This window comes from Cololabis saira, chromosome 21 (assembly GCF_033807715.1).
Source record: "Cololabis saira isolate AMF1-May2022 chromosome 21, fColSai1.1, whole genome shotgun sequence".
Taxonomy (NCBI): domain Eukaryota; kingdom Metazoa; phylum Chordata; class Actinopteri; order Beloniformes; family Belonidae; genus Cololabis; species Cololabis saira.
The window spans coordinates 7,629,727-7,647,301 of record NC_084607.1 but is presented as its reverse complement, the minus strand read 5'-3'; the positions used below and the strand labels follow the sequence as shown (position 1 = coordinate 7,647,301).

At 38.7% G+C, this 17,575-nt stretch overlaps 1 protein-coding gene across 2 annotated transcripts; it reads left to right on the top strand.

The window, feature by feature from the left end:
- Positions 1-308: 308 nt before the first annotated feature.
- Positions 309-16,599, top strand: slc25a39 (solute carrier family 25 member 39). 2 transcript variants are annotated; one of them, XM_061712682.1, is made up of 12 exons: positions 309-524; positions 3,218-3,323; positions 3,465-3,524; positions 4,084-4,134; positions 5,517-5,626; positions 5,717-5,784; positions 9,389-9,513; positions 9,593-9,766; positions 12,344-12,453; positions 13,971-14,052; positions 15,145-15,225; positions 15,313-16,599. In XM_061712682.1, the coding sequence occupies exons 2-12, from the start codon at positions 3,227-3,229 to the stop codon at positions 15,429-15,431; spliced, it is 1,077 nt and encodes a 358-aa protein (XP_061568666.1). In that variant the 5' UTR covers positions 309-524; positions 3,218-3,226; the 3' UTR covers positions 15,432-16,599. The 2 variants fall into 2 exon arrangements, with proteins under 2 accessions (XP_061568666.1, XP_061568667.1); XM_061712683.1 differs by lacking the exon at positions 4,084-4,134.
- The last annotated feature ends 976 nt before the right edge of the window (positions 16,600-17,575 follow it).

Below are 17,575 nucleotides of genomic sequence, written 5' to 3'. Positions count from 1 at the left end.
TTATCCAGTACTGGAAAGCATCCCAAAAGGTCCTAGTTAGGCTACAAGAGAAAAAAAGATGCTCTAGTACAAATATTCAAATCTAAATTAAACCTTTTATGTAAAAAATCATTACATGGATGGATAGACCTCATTCATTAACTTCTTGTTCATTTATTAACTACACAGCTGCGAGTTTTACATGCTGGCGCCCAGAAGGCGGCGCTGCAGCCACCGAGGCGAAAGACGCAGTGGGCGGAGCCAAAGAAGTGCAACCGCTGATCTCCAAACCATCGGGATGGGCCGTTTCAGTTGGTTGTGAACGGGGAAGTCTGAGCGCAGATGTTGAGGAAGTCTGCTTGAATAACATGCGAACGGCTGCGTGTTTTTGTACCACTGAACAACCTTGACGGAGAAAAGGTGGACCCTTGTTCGATAACACGTTACGGGTCGTGTCCAGGATGGACAGCCCGTGTGACTGGGAGCACAGTAACACATCTCTAACATAACATGGGTGCTGAAGAAAGCTGGCAGCTACAATAGAGGTGAGTAACGTTATATTCACGTGTTGGGCGACGCAGCTCGTCAGCTAAACGGCCTACCAATTTGCGTTCTGATGCTTGCCGTTTAAAATGTTTTTAACGCATTTTAATCCGTGCATTTAGTAAAATAACCATTTAAATCCTTAATCAAGATCCTGCTCTAGATCTCAAGATCTCTAGTGAGGTCTAATGCTGCGTTCCATTTACCTCGGAAATCGGAACTGGGAACTGGGAATGGCAGCCATCTCGGAATGGTAACTCGGGGGTTGGTGAAGCTTCTCCCACTTTCCCAGTAGGAAATCCCACTTCAAGGGGCGTTCCAGTTGAAAATTCCGACTGTGAACTGGGAAATTCCGACTTCCGAGGACAAATGGAACGCGGCATAACATGTATTTAGTTTAGTCACAGCAATGAAAGGACAGAATGTACCAACGTGAACGTTTTGTCTTTTAAAAGTGCAGATTCCTGTTTATTATTTTATTTTATTTTATTTATAACTTAAATAAACGACAATTGTTGTGTATTTTGTTTCTATCACCCGGAGAGCAATGTTTATTCCGATGGACACATGACCAGTTTTAATGGCCTTCACATGTTTTTTATTATAGATTCTGGTCATTTTTTGGCTTTTTGCACTGAAAAAAGCAGTTTATCTACCAGACAAACCCTGAAAGCATGAAAATAATAAGGTGTTGAGACTGGACGAGCTGTGGGAAACACAAAAAGGCCCCCAGTGTGAGAGAGAGTGTTGTTGCAGGCGAGGCTCTGCACGCACCAGATAAGCTATCGAAATGTTTCCAGGAGTTTGTTTCAACAACTCCACCTAGATCAGGGGTCGGCAACCCAAAATGTTGAAAGAACCATATTGGACCAAAAGCACAAAAAACAAATATGTCTGGAGCCACAAAAAATGAAAAGTCTTGTATAACTAACACATGCTGCATGTATCTATATTAGTTATGACTGGGGGAAGATTTTTTTTTTTTATTATGCATTTTGAGAAAAAAGTCGAAATGTCAAGATTAATGTTGAAGTACAATCTTGAGAAAAAAGTCGAAATGTTGAGATAATAGTTGAAATGTCAAGAAAAAAGTCGAAATGTTGAGAAAAAAGTCGATATGTCGAGAAAAGTCGAAATGTCGAGATTAATAATGAAGTACAATTTTGAGAAAAAAGTCAAAATGTTGAGAAAAAAGTTGAAATGTTGAGAAAAAAGTCAAAATGTCGAGGAAATAGTCAAAAATTCGTGAAAATGTGGAGAAAAAAGTCAAAATTTCGAGAACAAAGTCGAAATGTCGAGAAAACAGTCACAATTTTGAGAAAAAAGTTGAAATGTCGAGAAAAAAGTCGAAATTTCGACAAAAAAGTTGAAATGTCAAGATTAAAAAGGAAAGGAATAAGGAAGAAAAAAGGAAAAAAAAAAGGTCAAACATTTTTGAAAAAGCTCCAGGAGCCACTAGGGAGGCGCTAAACAGCCGCATGCGGCTCTAGAGCCACGGGTTGCCGACCCCTGACCTAGACTCACCAAAGCTCATTTCAGCGTTGGACGTGTCAGACTTCAGGGAGAGAGCAGTTATTTGTGAGTCCTTCGGGTTTAGCCTCTTTCAGCTCTACGTCATTGGGCCTGCAGGGAAATAATCGGCCCTATGAGCAGGTAAAGGCTGATTTATGGTTCCGCGTTAAATCGACGGCGTAGGCTCTGCGTCGGTGTAACGCAGAACCATAAATCAGCCTTAACGCGCACCTGTCCTTGCGTAACCGCTCTAAATGGATACGGTTGCTGCTGAGCAGACCTGTCAAGGTTTGGATTTAAAAATAAGAGGCATTCTCCAACAGCTAATCCAAGGTCCAGTATCTTACATTTTAAGAAAGGTTTACAAGAAATCTAAAATATTTACCTGTCAACCACTTACCAAATACAATTATGTGAGCACAATCTGATAGTTCTACCTTTTTTGACACTCAAATGCTGTGGATATTTCTGTGTTTGTACACAAAAGTGAAATAAAGCACATTTATTTATTTTAAATATTTTCAGTTTATATTCACATTGATGGCCTTCAAGTAAAACATTTAGAATTTCTTTTAACTTGTCATTTTCACTCATGTGGCTCTCTGGCATTCACTGACGGACATCGGTCCTTCCCCCGTGTGACACAGTAACATCGCAGTTACGAATCTTTCAGAGCTCCATCTTGCTTCTCTTAAAAAGTAGCGTTTTTTTTATCCAATTTTTAGAGATAATTACATGAATTCTTCGCTTTTTTGGCAGACATGTCTTCTCTCGTGACACCCATCCATCTCTCTGATTTGTTGTTCAGAGTTTGCTCCCCTTGTCACCACTAACCTCACCAGAACTGCCACCCAGGCTACACCAGGCGGCAGTTCTCACGAGGTTAGTGACAATTCAGTTTGGAGAGGCACATGAATACTTTTCAAAAATTATTATATTATAAAACGGGAAAATACTAATACGGGAGGGCGGTGGGAAAGAGGGGTGAAATACGCTAGTTTCCCGGCCAAACCTGGAGACTTGACAGGTGTGTTGCTGATCCGTTGGGACGTTTCCCTCTGAAGGGTTTTTTACGTAACACGGACACACGGACACCCAGGCCTGAACAGAGCTCTGCAGGATCAGTGGGTGAAGTGGCATGACCTGCTGTTTTATTTTTTTCCATTTGCTTGGGTGTTGACAGGTGTGCAGGATGGGGGAGCGGACCGTCGGCGGCCCCGCGGCTGCCATCTCTCCAGTGCAGCAGATGCTGGCCTCTGGCACTGGAGCCCTCCTCACATCTCTATTTGGTCAGATTATAGAAACAAAGACTAGACAAAACCAAACTTTTTAACAGATGTTTTTTTAAATGATCTCTCAACCACTGTCCTTTTGTTTGTTACGTGACTCTTGTGTCGTTGTAGTAATTGATCTTGTGCGTTCGTTTACAGTCACGCCGCTGGACGTTGTGAAGATAAGGCTGCAGGCTCAGCAAAGGCCGCTGCACCAAGGTAAGAAAACAAAGCTTACTCCTGCTTACTGCAGCACATTACACCGGTCAGGAAATCACTACACTGGCTTCCAGTGAGTCAAAGGATAGAGTTTAAAATCGTTTAAAAGGTCTGCTCCAACTGTCAGCTCCTTTAAATCAGGCCTAAAAACATTATTGTTTACTGAAGTGTAGGAAAATACTCACCTGCTGTACTCTGCTGCCCTTACTTCTTAACAACTTGTGCTTTTTATTGTTTTTCCTCTTTTCTTATCATTTTATTTCATTTTATTTATTTATTCTATGTTATTTCATTGTATTGTATTATTATTTCTTATTTGTATTTCTCTTTTTAATTGACTTGTTACTGTTTAATTGTGTCTTGCTGCTTTTAACGTTGATGTAAAACACTTTGAATTACCTTGTGTTGAATTTTGCTATATAAATAAACTTGCCTTGCTTTTTACATCACGTACAGTTTGCCTTTATGTCAAAGCTTTGGTTCTTGAAACTAACCTCACGACTCTTGTCGTCTTGTGCATTAATGTCCTGCCTCCCGTCTGCTTCTGCCCCCCCGCCAGCTTTAGCCTGTGAATCTGCTCCATGGGCTGGTGTCAGCCGCCCTTCCAAGTGTGAGTATTATTCACCCGCTGCCGCAGCGTGCTGACTCTTGGCACATCTTTCTGTGCAAGGTTTTGTGCTAGATTAACAAACAGCTTCTGCCAGCAATGCTGAAATAATTTGCTTTTAGAAAAATATATATTTGCGTCATCTTCACCACAAAACACCACTGGGCCCACTCGTCATCTTTCCTCTTAGACATGTTCTCAGCTTGTTGTGAAATGATGTCAGTGAGCCGTGATGGGATAGCCCTGATGTTATCTTCTGAATGACTCGTCTCAGTACGTTTACATACTAACAAAAAGTCGGATTGTTGCCTTAATCCGACCGATATCGAAGTTTAACAGCCATGTTTACTAGGGCTGGAGATCGATTCAAATGTCAAGAATCGATTCGATTCCGATTCTTAAGATTCAGAATCGATTATCAAGATTTGATTCGATTCCGATATTGATTTGGGTTAGTGTTATTAAAACTGTTTTTCAGCTGTTGCATGAATTATATGACTGTAGTTATGCAAAATATTACTACTAGTATTACATTGAGATTGAACAGCAAGTACTGGCAGCTAATGATGCTGTAAGGACCAATCAGCTCCCAGAATGCTGATAGAACTGCTTTCAGAAACATCATGTGGGTCAGAATTACCAAACAGATCCAGGGAGGAAACGGAGACGGATGAAATCGGTTTTATTTGTTTATTTGTTCCATTTTCGGTCTATTTTGGTTTTCAATTTTTGAGCATTTGGTTTTTAGCATTTTTTGCAAATGTAACCCCAAGACAGTATATAAAGTAATGAAATATCGACAATTTATGCAATTATAACCTAACACTTTAATGTTTTCATAACTTTAAACATATTTAAAGGCAAAAACATCAGTTATTCTCGTGTTCAACAAAACATTCCTTTTTTGGGGATTTAAAAAAAAACATATATAAAATATTTAAAAAAAATCGATCTTTAGACATATGAATCGATTTTTAGGAATTAATATGAGAATCGATTTAGAATTGGGAAATCGATTTTTTTCAACACAGGCCTAATTTTTACACCTTAGTCTGTCTGTAGTCAAACAGAACAGAAGCTCTTGAGATGGAGCTTTTAGTACCAGATAATGCGTCCTAATCCGGGTTATTCCAGCGTGTATATGCAACCCGCGCTTAGCCGAGCTTGTGACTGCCCCGGGACCCCCCCTCGTGCATGTTTGTTTGGATTTCTCTGATCTCTTATCCTGAGCTAGATTGTTGCCTTTAGCTGGATTTAAATGTGCACATAACCACACCGAGTTGTCGGTGCCTTCATTAGTTAATAGACAGCTGGGAGTCCCGAACACCCAGGTCAGGCTTTGTGGCTGTTTTCTGACCCCTGCTGCTGCTTCTTCTCCTCCGCAGGGAAATGCTTCTTGTATTGCAACGGCCTGATGGATCACATCTACGTTTGTCAGAATGGCACCAGCTGCAGCAGCTGGTACAAAAAACCCACACATTTCAGCGGGACTCTCGTGAGTAGCAGCACGTTGGCCGGTTTTGGTTTTATTTGTTTCAGTACTTTTACGCAAAAGACGAGCCAGGATGTGTTGTTTGTGCCGCAGGACGCCTTTGTGAAGATCACCCGCCATGAGGGAGTCCGGTCTCTGTGGAGTGGGCTGCCGCCAACACTGTGAGTTTCCTCTCAAGACTGTTTGCAGCTTTCAGGCTGTTCCCCATGACCAGGGACGATTAGGTGATGGGGTCCAGTCTCTCAAACTTTAAAAGCCTCATATTCTCTGGAAAAATAGAAGAAACCAGGTAGGGCTGGGCGATATGGACCAAAAGTCATATCTGGATATTTTCTAGCTGAATGGCGATACATGATATATATCGATATTTTTTCTGTGCCATAATTGGGGTTTCCCCCAAAGCATTATAGCATAGCATCTCTGTTAGCTTCATTTTTTTCTGAGGCAAACTCTTAAAAAACAGTCAGTTTTAATACAAAGCCTCATGCCAAATGTCACACAGGTACCTTTATTAACAGAGGTCTGCACAATATCAAAATGTATAAAACAAATGAGATAAAAATAAACTGCCTGCATATATAGAATAAAAATGCTTCTTGAATAAAATAAAACAAATATCCCTTTTTTGCATAACAATTACATTCAAATACACTGTGCAATTAATACAATGTAGACAGTAACAGGCAGACTTTTCCACTGAGGTTGACAGTTGTGCAAATAACAAAACATTTGTGCAAATCTCAAATAAAACATTCAAGTCAATTTGTCACAAAATAAGCTATATCAAAATCATTAAAAAAAAAAATATTTATTTATTTTTTTCGATATAAACGATATTGTCTCGTACCATATCGCATTTGAAAATATATCGATATATATTAAAATCTCGATTTATCGCCCAGCCCTAAAACCAGGTCAAATGATCTGTTTTATGTCTTTATTGTTAAGATTTACTGGAACTTCCTGCATGGTGAGGAAAATCTAATGTTATTATATTTTTTACTTTTTTTTAATACTTTTTATTTGGTCTTTTTCAAGTTTCACAGAAAGGAAAGATATAAAATAATAAAAATAAATAAAAACAAAAAATGATAGTAACAATTATAACATCATAACTTCCTGGGGGAGATGTAACATTTTGCCATTCTTTTCTTTCCCTTCTTTAAGGGCACGGCTGGGATTTGACCTTAAATGTAGACCATTTTTGCCACTTTTGAGCAAAATCCCTTCCTCTAATTCTCAAACAAAAAGTAAATTTTTCCATGGCGTATATTTCTTCAACAATGTCTAGCCATTGTCTCAGTCCTGGGGGATCGCTTCTCATCCAGAGTCTTGTCAGGGACTTTTTAGCAGCAACAGTCAATATTTTGAATATTTTGAGACATCTACCTCTGTCTCTCTTTTCAAATACTTCAACAGGGATAAGTCCCAGATATACAGTCCTTGGGTCTTTAAGTATTCTTAGATTTAGAATTTCCTCCATTGTTTGGATAACATTGTGCCAGAATAATTGTATTTTTGGACATGTCCAAAAGATATGAGAATGATTGGCTACTACATGAACACACCCTCGCCAACAATTCTGTTGTGTTTGTTTAATCTTAATGTGTGGAGTGATTAAAAAAAAGCGTATGAGATTTTTCCATCTGAATTCTCGCCATCTTCTCGAACTAGTTGAAGATTGCTGTGTGTTGCACATGGAAAGCCAATCACTCTCTGACAGAATTCTTGTTCCCATCTTGATTTGATATATAATGAGTTTCTTCCATTACTTTTTTGGAGACAAAGATGACCGTTTTAGTCTTTTATCTAATCACCTGCTTTATTTTCCACTGTTTTCATGTCCAGGTTTCTGGACGTTAAAAGTCCCGTTTTTGTGAGCCTCTATGGCTTCCATTACTTTTTTGGAGACTGCTATATATTTTTTACTTTTTTACCCCCTCCCCTGCATGTGTGTTAAGTGTACTGCTGCGGAACAAAGTGAGTTTCCCCATTGAGGGAGAAATAAAGGATTATCTTATCTTATCCCAAAAGTCCTTGGGTCTGCAAAATAAGTTGTTCTCACTCACATTCGGTCGGTCTTGGAGGGATTCATGTACACGAATATGGAGGAAGACTACAAGCAACTACACATTTGAAGCTTCTTCTTTCCTTTTTAATAATTTTAAAGGAGCATCTGCGGTCATGAAGGCTTATTTTTACTGTTGTCCACGTTTAATACCTCGTGGGGGCAAATGATTTAATGTGTTTTGTTGTGTTCAGTCTTTGGAGCCTTTGTAGTTCAGCTGCCGCAGGAATGCATGACACCCTTGTGGCATCGTGGTCAAGCGCTCGTGGCAGCTATCATGTCTTTTTCTAAGCTGAATTTCTCATCAAGATGGTTTTTCATTGTCATGAGCTGCTGATCAGCAGGTTTAGAGCAGGCTGAACATCCGGAGAGCCGCAGTTGGTATCTGCCACAAGAAGTTACAGTGCGTTTGTGTTTTTATTTTGGAAGAATCATCATTTCTGTGCGTTGACTCGTGCTGACGAGCCACATCTGATTGGGCTTTGGCTGCATGAACTGAAAGAGTCGTGTGGAGAGCAGCACGTTGGCTAAAATCAATCTCAAAACCATGGCCTGTCTTCCAGAGACAATATCGCTTCCTGTTGACTTTTTGAGATTGATCTGCTCTCACAAACACAGAAGCCAGAAATATTGGCTGTTACTGTCAGGAGTACAGTCATCACACTAGATCAGGGGTGTCAAATGAGCGGTCCGTGGGCCGCATGCGGCCCGAGAGAGATTTTCATGCGGCCCGCGAGAAGTTTCCAACGCAAAAAAACGAAATGTTAATTTACTAAAAAGGAAGGCATAAATAATTGCCATGAATCGCAGCATATCCGATAATATATTTCTTCTACAAATCCATCGTTATTCCACAAATAGAGCAGTTTTCGACATTTTTTTAGTTTTCTAGAATGCATTTGCCGATTTTATTTCTTCGTAAACGGTCGTTTATTTTTATTAACTGACCACTATTATATATTTTCGCAGGAAAAAATATCACTGCTAAAAAAGATGATAGAAGATATTTATTCGGAGAATTTCAGTTTTGAATACGAGGATAGTGAGTGACAAAGTAAAACAGTTAAAAGAGAAGTGCTGACTTTTTCGGCACACTGGCGTAAATATCCGCGCCAATTTTTAAAAATAAATACACTTAGTTGTACTGGAAAAATCTCTAAATCACAAAGAAACACTCTCGGATGTAATAAGAGAGATTTTGCTTTTAATTAAATTTCCTATAAAAAAGCAAAATATAAAAAAAACATACTTGTTTCTGTTTATCTTTGTAAAATGATATTAAAAGTATCTAACATAATTTGAAAAAAAACGAGAAATTTCAAGAAAAGATCCTGAAGAAATATAATTTACATAATTAGAGTGTAAACAAAGTGCATATTTCCTTTAAAATGAACTAAACTGATATTGGATTAGATAACAATAGTAAAAAAAAAAAAAGAATTGGAAAAAATCTTTTTGAACCGTTTTTGTTATTTTGAGCGCGCGGCCCGCGAGAAAAAAAATTGTCAAATCCGGCCCGCCAAGCAAAATGAGTTTGACACCCCTGCACTAAACTGATGTTTTGAACATTGTGCACACATGCATGAGCACAGAGCTGACGTCTTGGTCCATCTTTATTTACATATTCCTTTAAAAGCCGTTATGTCCCATATAGCAGGCGTGATCACTGAGGTCTTTACTTATGGGTGTGTTTTTAGGGTCATGGCGGTACCAGCCACAGTCATCTACTTCACCTGCTACGACCAGTTGCGGGACTTCCTGAGGTTCGGCGTGGGTCTTCACGGCAGCCACGTCCCTCTCCTGGCTGGAGCTCTCGCCCGATGTAAGAATACGAACACCCGCGCCGACGGCCCGGCTGTTTCACGACGTCTCTTTAACTGCAACGACCGTGTGTTTGGCAGTGGGAGCGGTGACGGTGATCAGCCCCCTGGAGCTGGTCCGGACCAAGATGCAGGCCAGACGGTTGTCCTACCGCGAGCTGCAGGTGTGCATCCGCTCCGCCGTGGCCCAGGACGGTCTGCTGTCGCTGTGGCGCGGCTGGGGCCCCACCGTCCTCAGAGATGTCCCCTTTTCTGGTGAGATACACCGATATGTTGAGGAAACATCTCAGAGGGGGGGAAAAGTGCTCTTTCCTTAACCTCTCGTTGGTTTCTGCACTACACTGGAGGATATTACTTGTTATAATCAGTACTCGAGTTGTAAAAAAGAATCAGGGGGGATGGTGGATTTTATCATATGGGGACAGATAATTTGTGCTGATTACAAATAATATAATATATTACAAATAATAGCAGTGACCAAAACACCTGCAGAAATACTGCAGGAATGACATAGCAGCAGTTAAATGCAGCCTTTTGTAAGCTTTAAATATCCACTGGGCTTACATCAAATACATCAAAACACAACAATAAAAAACAGTTTTCTGAACTTATCAATATGACTCTGTCCTTCACAGGATAAGTAAAATGGATCACTGCAAAAACTCAAAATCTTAACAAGAATATTTGTCTTATTAGGGCCCGAGCACTTACAGTGCGAAGGCCCTATTGTATCTGTAGGAATTCTTCGCGTTATTATTATTATTTTTCTGACAAAAGGAAGGCCTTTTTGCCCCCCTAAACGTGCCCAAAAAGTCACCAAATTTTGCATGCAAGTCAGGCCTGGCGAAAAATTTGATATTTAATGGTTTGCATTAATGGGCATGGCAAAATGGCTCAACAGCGCCCCCTTGAAAACTTTGTGCCTCAAGCCCCACAATGCGGTTTGTCGTACATGCACGAAAATCGGTACACACCTGTATCATGGCGCAACTTAAAGAAAAGTCTCTGGGCGTCATGTCGAGAAACCGAACAGGAAGTCGGCCATTTTGAATTAATCGTGTCATTTTGACGAAATGTATGCCATTCCTTCGGCAGTTAATTCAGCCCGAACCGTAACGTGCCCCCAAGTGTGTTACATACATCAAAATGTGCGTCTCCATCCTGCGACAACACGCATTACTTTTCTCTTTCAAAAGCGTTACCGTGGCGACGCTAGACGCCAAAAAGCGCGCCCACCCTTCATCTGGTTGGTTCAGACCGAAAAAACTTTGCGCCTCAAGCCCCAGAATACGGTGTGACGTACATGAACGAAAATCTGTACACACCTGTATCATGTCGCAACTTAAAGAAAAGTCTCTTGGCGCCATGGCCAAAACCAAACAGGAAGTCGGCCATTTCGAACATTCTGAATTAATCGCGTAATTTTGGAGCAATATGAGCCAATCCTTCGAGAATTAATACGGCCCGAACCGTAACGTGAACCCAGATGTGTTATACATCAAAATGTGCGTCTTCATCTTGCAACTACGCGCATTACTTTTCTCTTTTAAAAGTGTTACCGTGGCGACGCTAGACGCCAAAAAGCGTGCCCCCCTTCATCTGATTGGTCCATATTTGATAATTCTCCAAAAGTCATCGAATTTTGCATGCAAGCCAGGCCTGGTGATAAATTTGATATTTCATGGTTTGCATTAATGGGCGTGGCCTAACGGCTCAACAGCGCCCCCTAGAATACTTTTCTCTGCCATAACTTTTGAATGGTTTGACATAGAGAGTCGTGGGTGGTGTCATGGGACTCGGTATTGAGTCCTTGACCATAATTGGCCTGAATTAGCCCCGCCCCTTCTTCTGATTGGTTGTCCCTTTTTTCTGCTATAACTTTTGAATGGTTTGACATAGGAAGTCGTGGGTGGTATCGTTTCTGATATGCTTATGGGGGGCGGTGGCGGTGAGTGCGAGGGCCCGTTCATCGCTGCTTGCAGCTTTAATTTCTAGTTGAAATGCCTCATTTTAGTAAAAAAAATCTCATTACACTAAAAACAAGACTCATCACTGGAAAAAACAACAATTTTCACCTGTTTCAAGTAGATTTTCACTTAAAATAAGTAACGGTAATAGTCCCATAACCCTGATGAAGGTCTTCTGACCGAAAGCTTGGTTAATTAAAGATACTTGCATTGATCCAGGTGTGCAGATCCTCTTTTTTACATAGTTTATACATGGTTTTCTGGCACTTTGGCATATTTTGGTCGTGAGTACGGTGACTGGCTCCTGGTTTTTGACACTTAAAATAAGTAGAAAAATCTGCCAATGGAACCAGAGATTTTTTTGCTTGTAATAAGAAGATAAATCTTGTCCCACTGGCAGATTTTTCTACTTATTTCAAGTGAAAATTTACTTGAAACAGGTGAAAATTGTCAAATAAGTTATTTTTCTGGTGATGACTCTAAATGTTGAAATAGCAGTAAAACCACATTCATTGATGAAATGACACATAAGGGATGGAAAGGGGGGATGGCAGTTTTACAGGGGGGATGATTTTGACCGTTTTTATTTCAGGAGGGATGCCATCCCAGATCATCCCCCCTCAACTCCAGTACTGGTTATAATACTTGTGTGTCTTTTTTTTAATAGCACAATTTAATAAAATCTAAAAACATAAGATTTAACTTTTATGCCATATTGTCCTGCTGTGACACCCAGTTTTCAGTCCTGTAAAAGTGAAATAATGTCCGTTGCTCCATCCACCTTTTCTCCTTCGCTTCACGACTGGTTTATTTCTTGTTATTGGATAGCAGTTTGCCACAGTGGTGTTGATCTTTGTCCCTGCAGCGCTGTACTGGTTTAATTATGAACTGGTGAAGGCCCGGCTGTGTGAGCGGTATCAAATGTCTCAGGCCAACTTTTCCATCAGCTTTACTGCGGGCGCCGTCTCTGGAGCTGTGAGTATTCACAAACACACACCACCCTTTGCTCCGCAGCAGAAGATCATTTACTCACTCTTTTAATTTTATTATATATTATTTAGCATAACTTCTATAGTTGCACATTTGATAACTGTGGTGATCGGACCTCATGAACAGTTGGAAACTGTATTTCCATTTAACTCTACTATGAATTTAATTTCCTGGAAATTAGAAAAATAAAATTAAACAGGCACGTTTTTATTCACAGCTGTTTTTGCTGCAACAAGCAGCAGGTGGCGCTAATTATCCACCCAGAGTTTAAGATTTTAGATATCAAATCAAATCAAATCAAATCCCCCCCCCCCCCCCCATGAGGAAACACTGGAGCTAAAAGCTACAAGAAAGCAGGATAAAATACACTAATAGAGTTTAAAAAGTATAACATAACGTAAAATCCTAAAAGTATGTCTAAAAAGCAAGACATTAAAAACTAAAGGAATAAGACAGTAAAATGTATAAAATAGACCATAAATAACAACTAAAATATTTAGATAAAACATTAAGACAAAACAATGAAAATAAATTATGATAAAAAAAGGATAAACTAAATATAAAACAGAGTAGTAAGATCCAATAAAAATAAGGGTGAGCATAAAAAATTTAAAAGAGTTAAATGAGTCAGTTAAAAGCCTGATTAAAGAGATGGGTCTTGGGCCTCTTTTTAAAAACATCAACATTAAACTTCAAAAGACAACTTAAAAAAACTAAAAAAACTAAAATCTTTTCACTCAAGCATGAGATATCCGGGTGACAAACCGCGCCTTAGTTGCCACTTTCCTTTTATCTATATATAATTGATTTTTACTGTCTGCATTACTTTTATACTTTTAAATGTTTTTATATGATCATTTTTATCTTGTACTCATATTTGTTGATATTTTTATCTTTTTATTTTTCATTTGCCTACGACTCAGTGCAGTATTTTTATCTTTTTATATTCAACATTGCTTTTATCCTATCTTAGTAGTTGTTCTGTGGAGGAATTTGGAACTGAAATTTTGTCAGGGTTATGTATTATATCGCTGCACTTAAATAATTGTGTTTTTTGTTTTTATTTGCTGTTTGTTTCTCTATTTCTCATTGTTCTTGACATGTTTGTATTGCTACTGTGAAGCACTTTGAGTTGCGATTTTCGTATGAAAGGTGCTATAGAAATAAAGTTTATTATTATTATTATTGTGAAGAAATTGTCAAATCCAGAGAACAGCAGTGAAACTTTATTATCCATGTACAAAGTTTTCCACTTTATTTAATTTAATGATTTTCCCAAACATCATACTGTTTCTTTACACACATAAATTGAAAGGAAGCCTTAAACTAAAAACAATCCATTTAGCCTCAGAAACTTTTATATTTTATTTGGTTACTGACTAAAAGTAACTGCAGTTATTAAATATATCAAAGCTAAAACAATAATCGAACAGCTTCCGGTATGAATGTTTATCAAGAACTGGCCGGGTGTTTATGTTCTGACTCCTTGTTTCTGTGTTTAGATTGCTGCGATCTTGACGCTGCCGTTTGACGTGGTCAAGACCCGGAGGCAGATCCAGCTGGGAGAGATGGATACTCTCGGAGGTGTGTTCTTATACTACGGGTGTAACAATATATCGTTCCACGAAATTTCGCGATACAAAAACATCACGAAACGTGTCGTGGAGGTGACAAACTGTATCGCGATATTGGGTTATTAATATTAATCTATTGTGTTGACTAGTAACGCACATCCGACCGCGCCTCGACCCGCGGACCAAAATCTTCCTCCGCTCAGAAGAACTTAGTACCGTTTTGCGGTCCCGTTCTGATCTCTGAACCTTTACTTGTGTAAGGCTGGTGTAGAGTTAAGCCATACCTTATTAAGTTAAACCTTTTTAGTAGGATAAACACGGGGACAACTTCTTCCGAGTTCGAGTGTACTTTAATGTCTGCTCAACAGTGTAGGATTTTAGAACATCAACACAGCACCTAGTGCCGTACTGTGGAGTATCACTCCGCCCAATCTAAAACAGACTAATCACTACAGATAAACTGAATAGTGTAATTATAGTCCCTGATTTACATCAGAATTTATAAAATAATGAACCCTGAATTACCAAAATAACCTTAACAAAAATAAATCTCCTCTTACACTTATAAGGTTAGCATGAATCAATATTTTTTATGTTGTAAAATTATATGTATTTATTTACTTGTATTTATTTATTTAATTTTAGTTTTTAAATTTCTGGAAAAGAAAGAAATAAAATCATACATGAGAGAAACTATTTTTTTTGGCAAAATATTTGTACTTGTATGAAACTGAAGATGCATAATGCAAACCTGACATTTACTTTTAGTTCAGTTTGTGGAAAATGGTTGGCCTGGCTTTCTCTTTAAAACTTAAACAGTTATAAAGCATTACAAACTGTAACAATAGGACAAATGTACAGTATTGTTTTGTATTTTGTGTCTTTCAAATAAAAGACTATTTTTTCCAGTCCTATGTTCCTCATTCAAGGTTGTTAAAAAAATACTGCTATAATATCGTATCGTCATCGTGACTTCAATATCGTGTATCGTACCGTATCGTGAGATTAGTGTATCGTTACACCCCTAGCTTATACACGTTTAATCTATGCGGTTATGTGGCGTGCAGTGTACTCATAGTGACCTTTTTGTTATTCCTTAAAGCTCCCTTAAAGAAAGCCGCATCCACATGGCACATAATGAAGGAAATCTGCGCTGAACTGGGCTACAGAGGCCTCTTTGCAGGTACACACACATTCTGTCTCTTCTGAAGAATTAAATATGGTGTTTGTTTTGCTTGAAAGCAAAAGCTTCTTTCTTTTTTTCGTCCAGGTTTCATGCCCCGAGTGATCAAAGTGGCCCCGGCCTGCGCTGTGATGATAAGCAGCTATGAGTTTGGGAAGGCCTTCTTCCAGAAGGTGAACCTTGATCGACAGCGGCTGGTCACCTGAAGCCGTCGGTGTGACGGTGGTTGTTCACCAGTGTGATTACATATGAAAGATATTCAGGCTTTATTATCCAGAGTGAGTCTCCTCAGACACAAGCTATGTGAACAGGTGGACCTGCATGCCATTTCCCTAATACAAGATGAGGATTCACACTCTTTGCAGGGGCACCTCTCCCCAAAAATGTGCTCTTCGTTGCAACAAGAGACTTGACGCCCAGCGAGGAGCGGGAATATGCTTGGAAACTGAAGAATTTCAGCCGTCATGTGTGTTTTTAAGAGTTTATTATGGAATAAAACCAAAAAAAAAAAAACTTCTCAAGTGAAGAGACATTCACTCAATTATTCCAGATTTTCAGGTGATGGGAAAGAAGTCACATATTCAGTCCAACCATGACCTCAGTCCTCCCACCGCTTTAGTGGTTAAAACTGTTCAATACTGCATTTGAATCTGTACTGTAGCATGAATCAGAGTGTGTGAGCTCATTCCTGCATTCTGCATCAGCGGGCTGCATGGTGCATCTACACCTGATTAGTACAGAGACCAGACCAGCTATCTTCTGCTGCACTTACGTTACCGCATCAGCTGAAGCCGTTACAGTCGAGCATGACAGTTTGAGCAACTATCTGCTGGGTAGATGAATGAATTCCGTTTTTTATGGTGGAAGTGTTACATTTTGGGTTGTTTTTTTTGTACATTTGCATCACATGAGCTGTGAAATTAAATGGCATCCACAACTTGTTTGTTTCTTTATTGGATGCATAATTCTGTTTTGTTCTCATAGTTTGTTTCTGTGTCATAAACTCTGCCTTTGGGTAAAGGCAGAGTTTATGGCTTATAATGTCTTAATTAATGAGGATATCCTCTCTTGAGAGGGAGAAAATTCAGGAAAGCCTTGCTGGAATCTATACGACGTCTTTGTTGGTGCATGACACGTTTAGCGTTTCACAAAACTATGGATTTCGGTGGAAAATCTGAATTAGCCAGAACTATCGTCAAAATGTTATCGGGTTGGGCTCTTGATGGTGAAATGCTTGTTTCCTCTATTGACAATAAAAAAACAAACCAGAACACTGGATGAAAACAAAAGCAATTTCTGCCTTAATTTGAAAGATGTAAATATGTGTCCTTTTGTTTTGTATTAATGAAATTGTATTAAAATTATCAAATTAGATATTTATGAAATTATTCCATCTATTGTGTGTGTGTGTGTGTGTGTGTGTGTGTGTGTGTGTGTGTGTGTGTGTGTGTGTGTGTGTGTGTGTGTGTGTGTGTGTGTGTGTGTGTGTGTGTGTGTGTGTGTGTGTGTGTGTGTGTGTGTGTGTGTGTGTGTGTGTGTGTGTGTGTGTGTGTGTGTGTGTGTGTGTGCGCGCGCGCGCGCGCATAAGTACAGGACTCAGAAATTTAGAATATTGTGATAAAGTTCTTTATTTTCTGTAATGCAATTAAAAAAACAACATACATTCTGGATTCATTACAAATCAACTGAAATATTGCAAGCCTTTTATTATTTTAATACTGCTGATTATGGCTTACAGGTTAAGATTAAGATTCCCAGAACATTCAAATTTTTTGAGATAGGATATTTGAGTTTGCTTAAGCTGTAAACCATGATCAGCAATATTAAAATAATAAAAGGCTTGCAATATTTCAGTTGATTTGTAATGAATCCAGAATGTATGACATTTTTGTTTTTGTAATTGCATTACAGAAAATCACTATTCTAATTTTCTGAGACAGTCTATATATATATATATAGTATGTATGTGTGTGTATATATATATATATATATATATATATATATATATATATAATGTATGTGTGTATATATATATATATATATATATATATATACACACACACACACACACACACACACACACACACACACATGTATGTGTATAGAATCGGAAAGAAGTTTATTGCCAAGTAGTTTAACACACACAAGGAGTTTGTTGTGGTGATTGGTGCAATACAAAAGAGCAAATAGCAAATAATAAATATGTGTGTGTATATATATATATGTATATATATATATATATATATATATATATATATATATATATATGTTTATGTTTATGTATGTATATATGTAAATTGATATATATATATATCAATATCACCAAAACAAGTTATTCTTATACCCGTAC

Bases quoted from the DNA above. Each gene is read 5' to 3' on its own strand.
- slc25a39 (XM_061712682.1), top strand. From the start codon at position 3,227: ATGGGGGAGCGGACCGTCGGCGGCCCCGCGGCTGCCATCTCTCCAGTG. The intron at 3,525-4,083 runs GTAAGAAAACAA...CCCCCCCGCCAG, and splicing joins GCAAAGGCCGCTGCACCAAG to CTTTAGCCTGTGAATCTGCT. The intron at 9,514-9,592 runs GTAAGAATACGA...TGTGTTTGGCAG, and splicing joins GGCTGGAGCTCTCGCCCGAT to TGGGAGCGGTGACGGTGATC.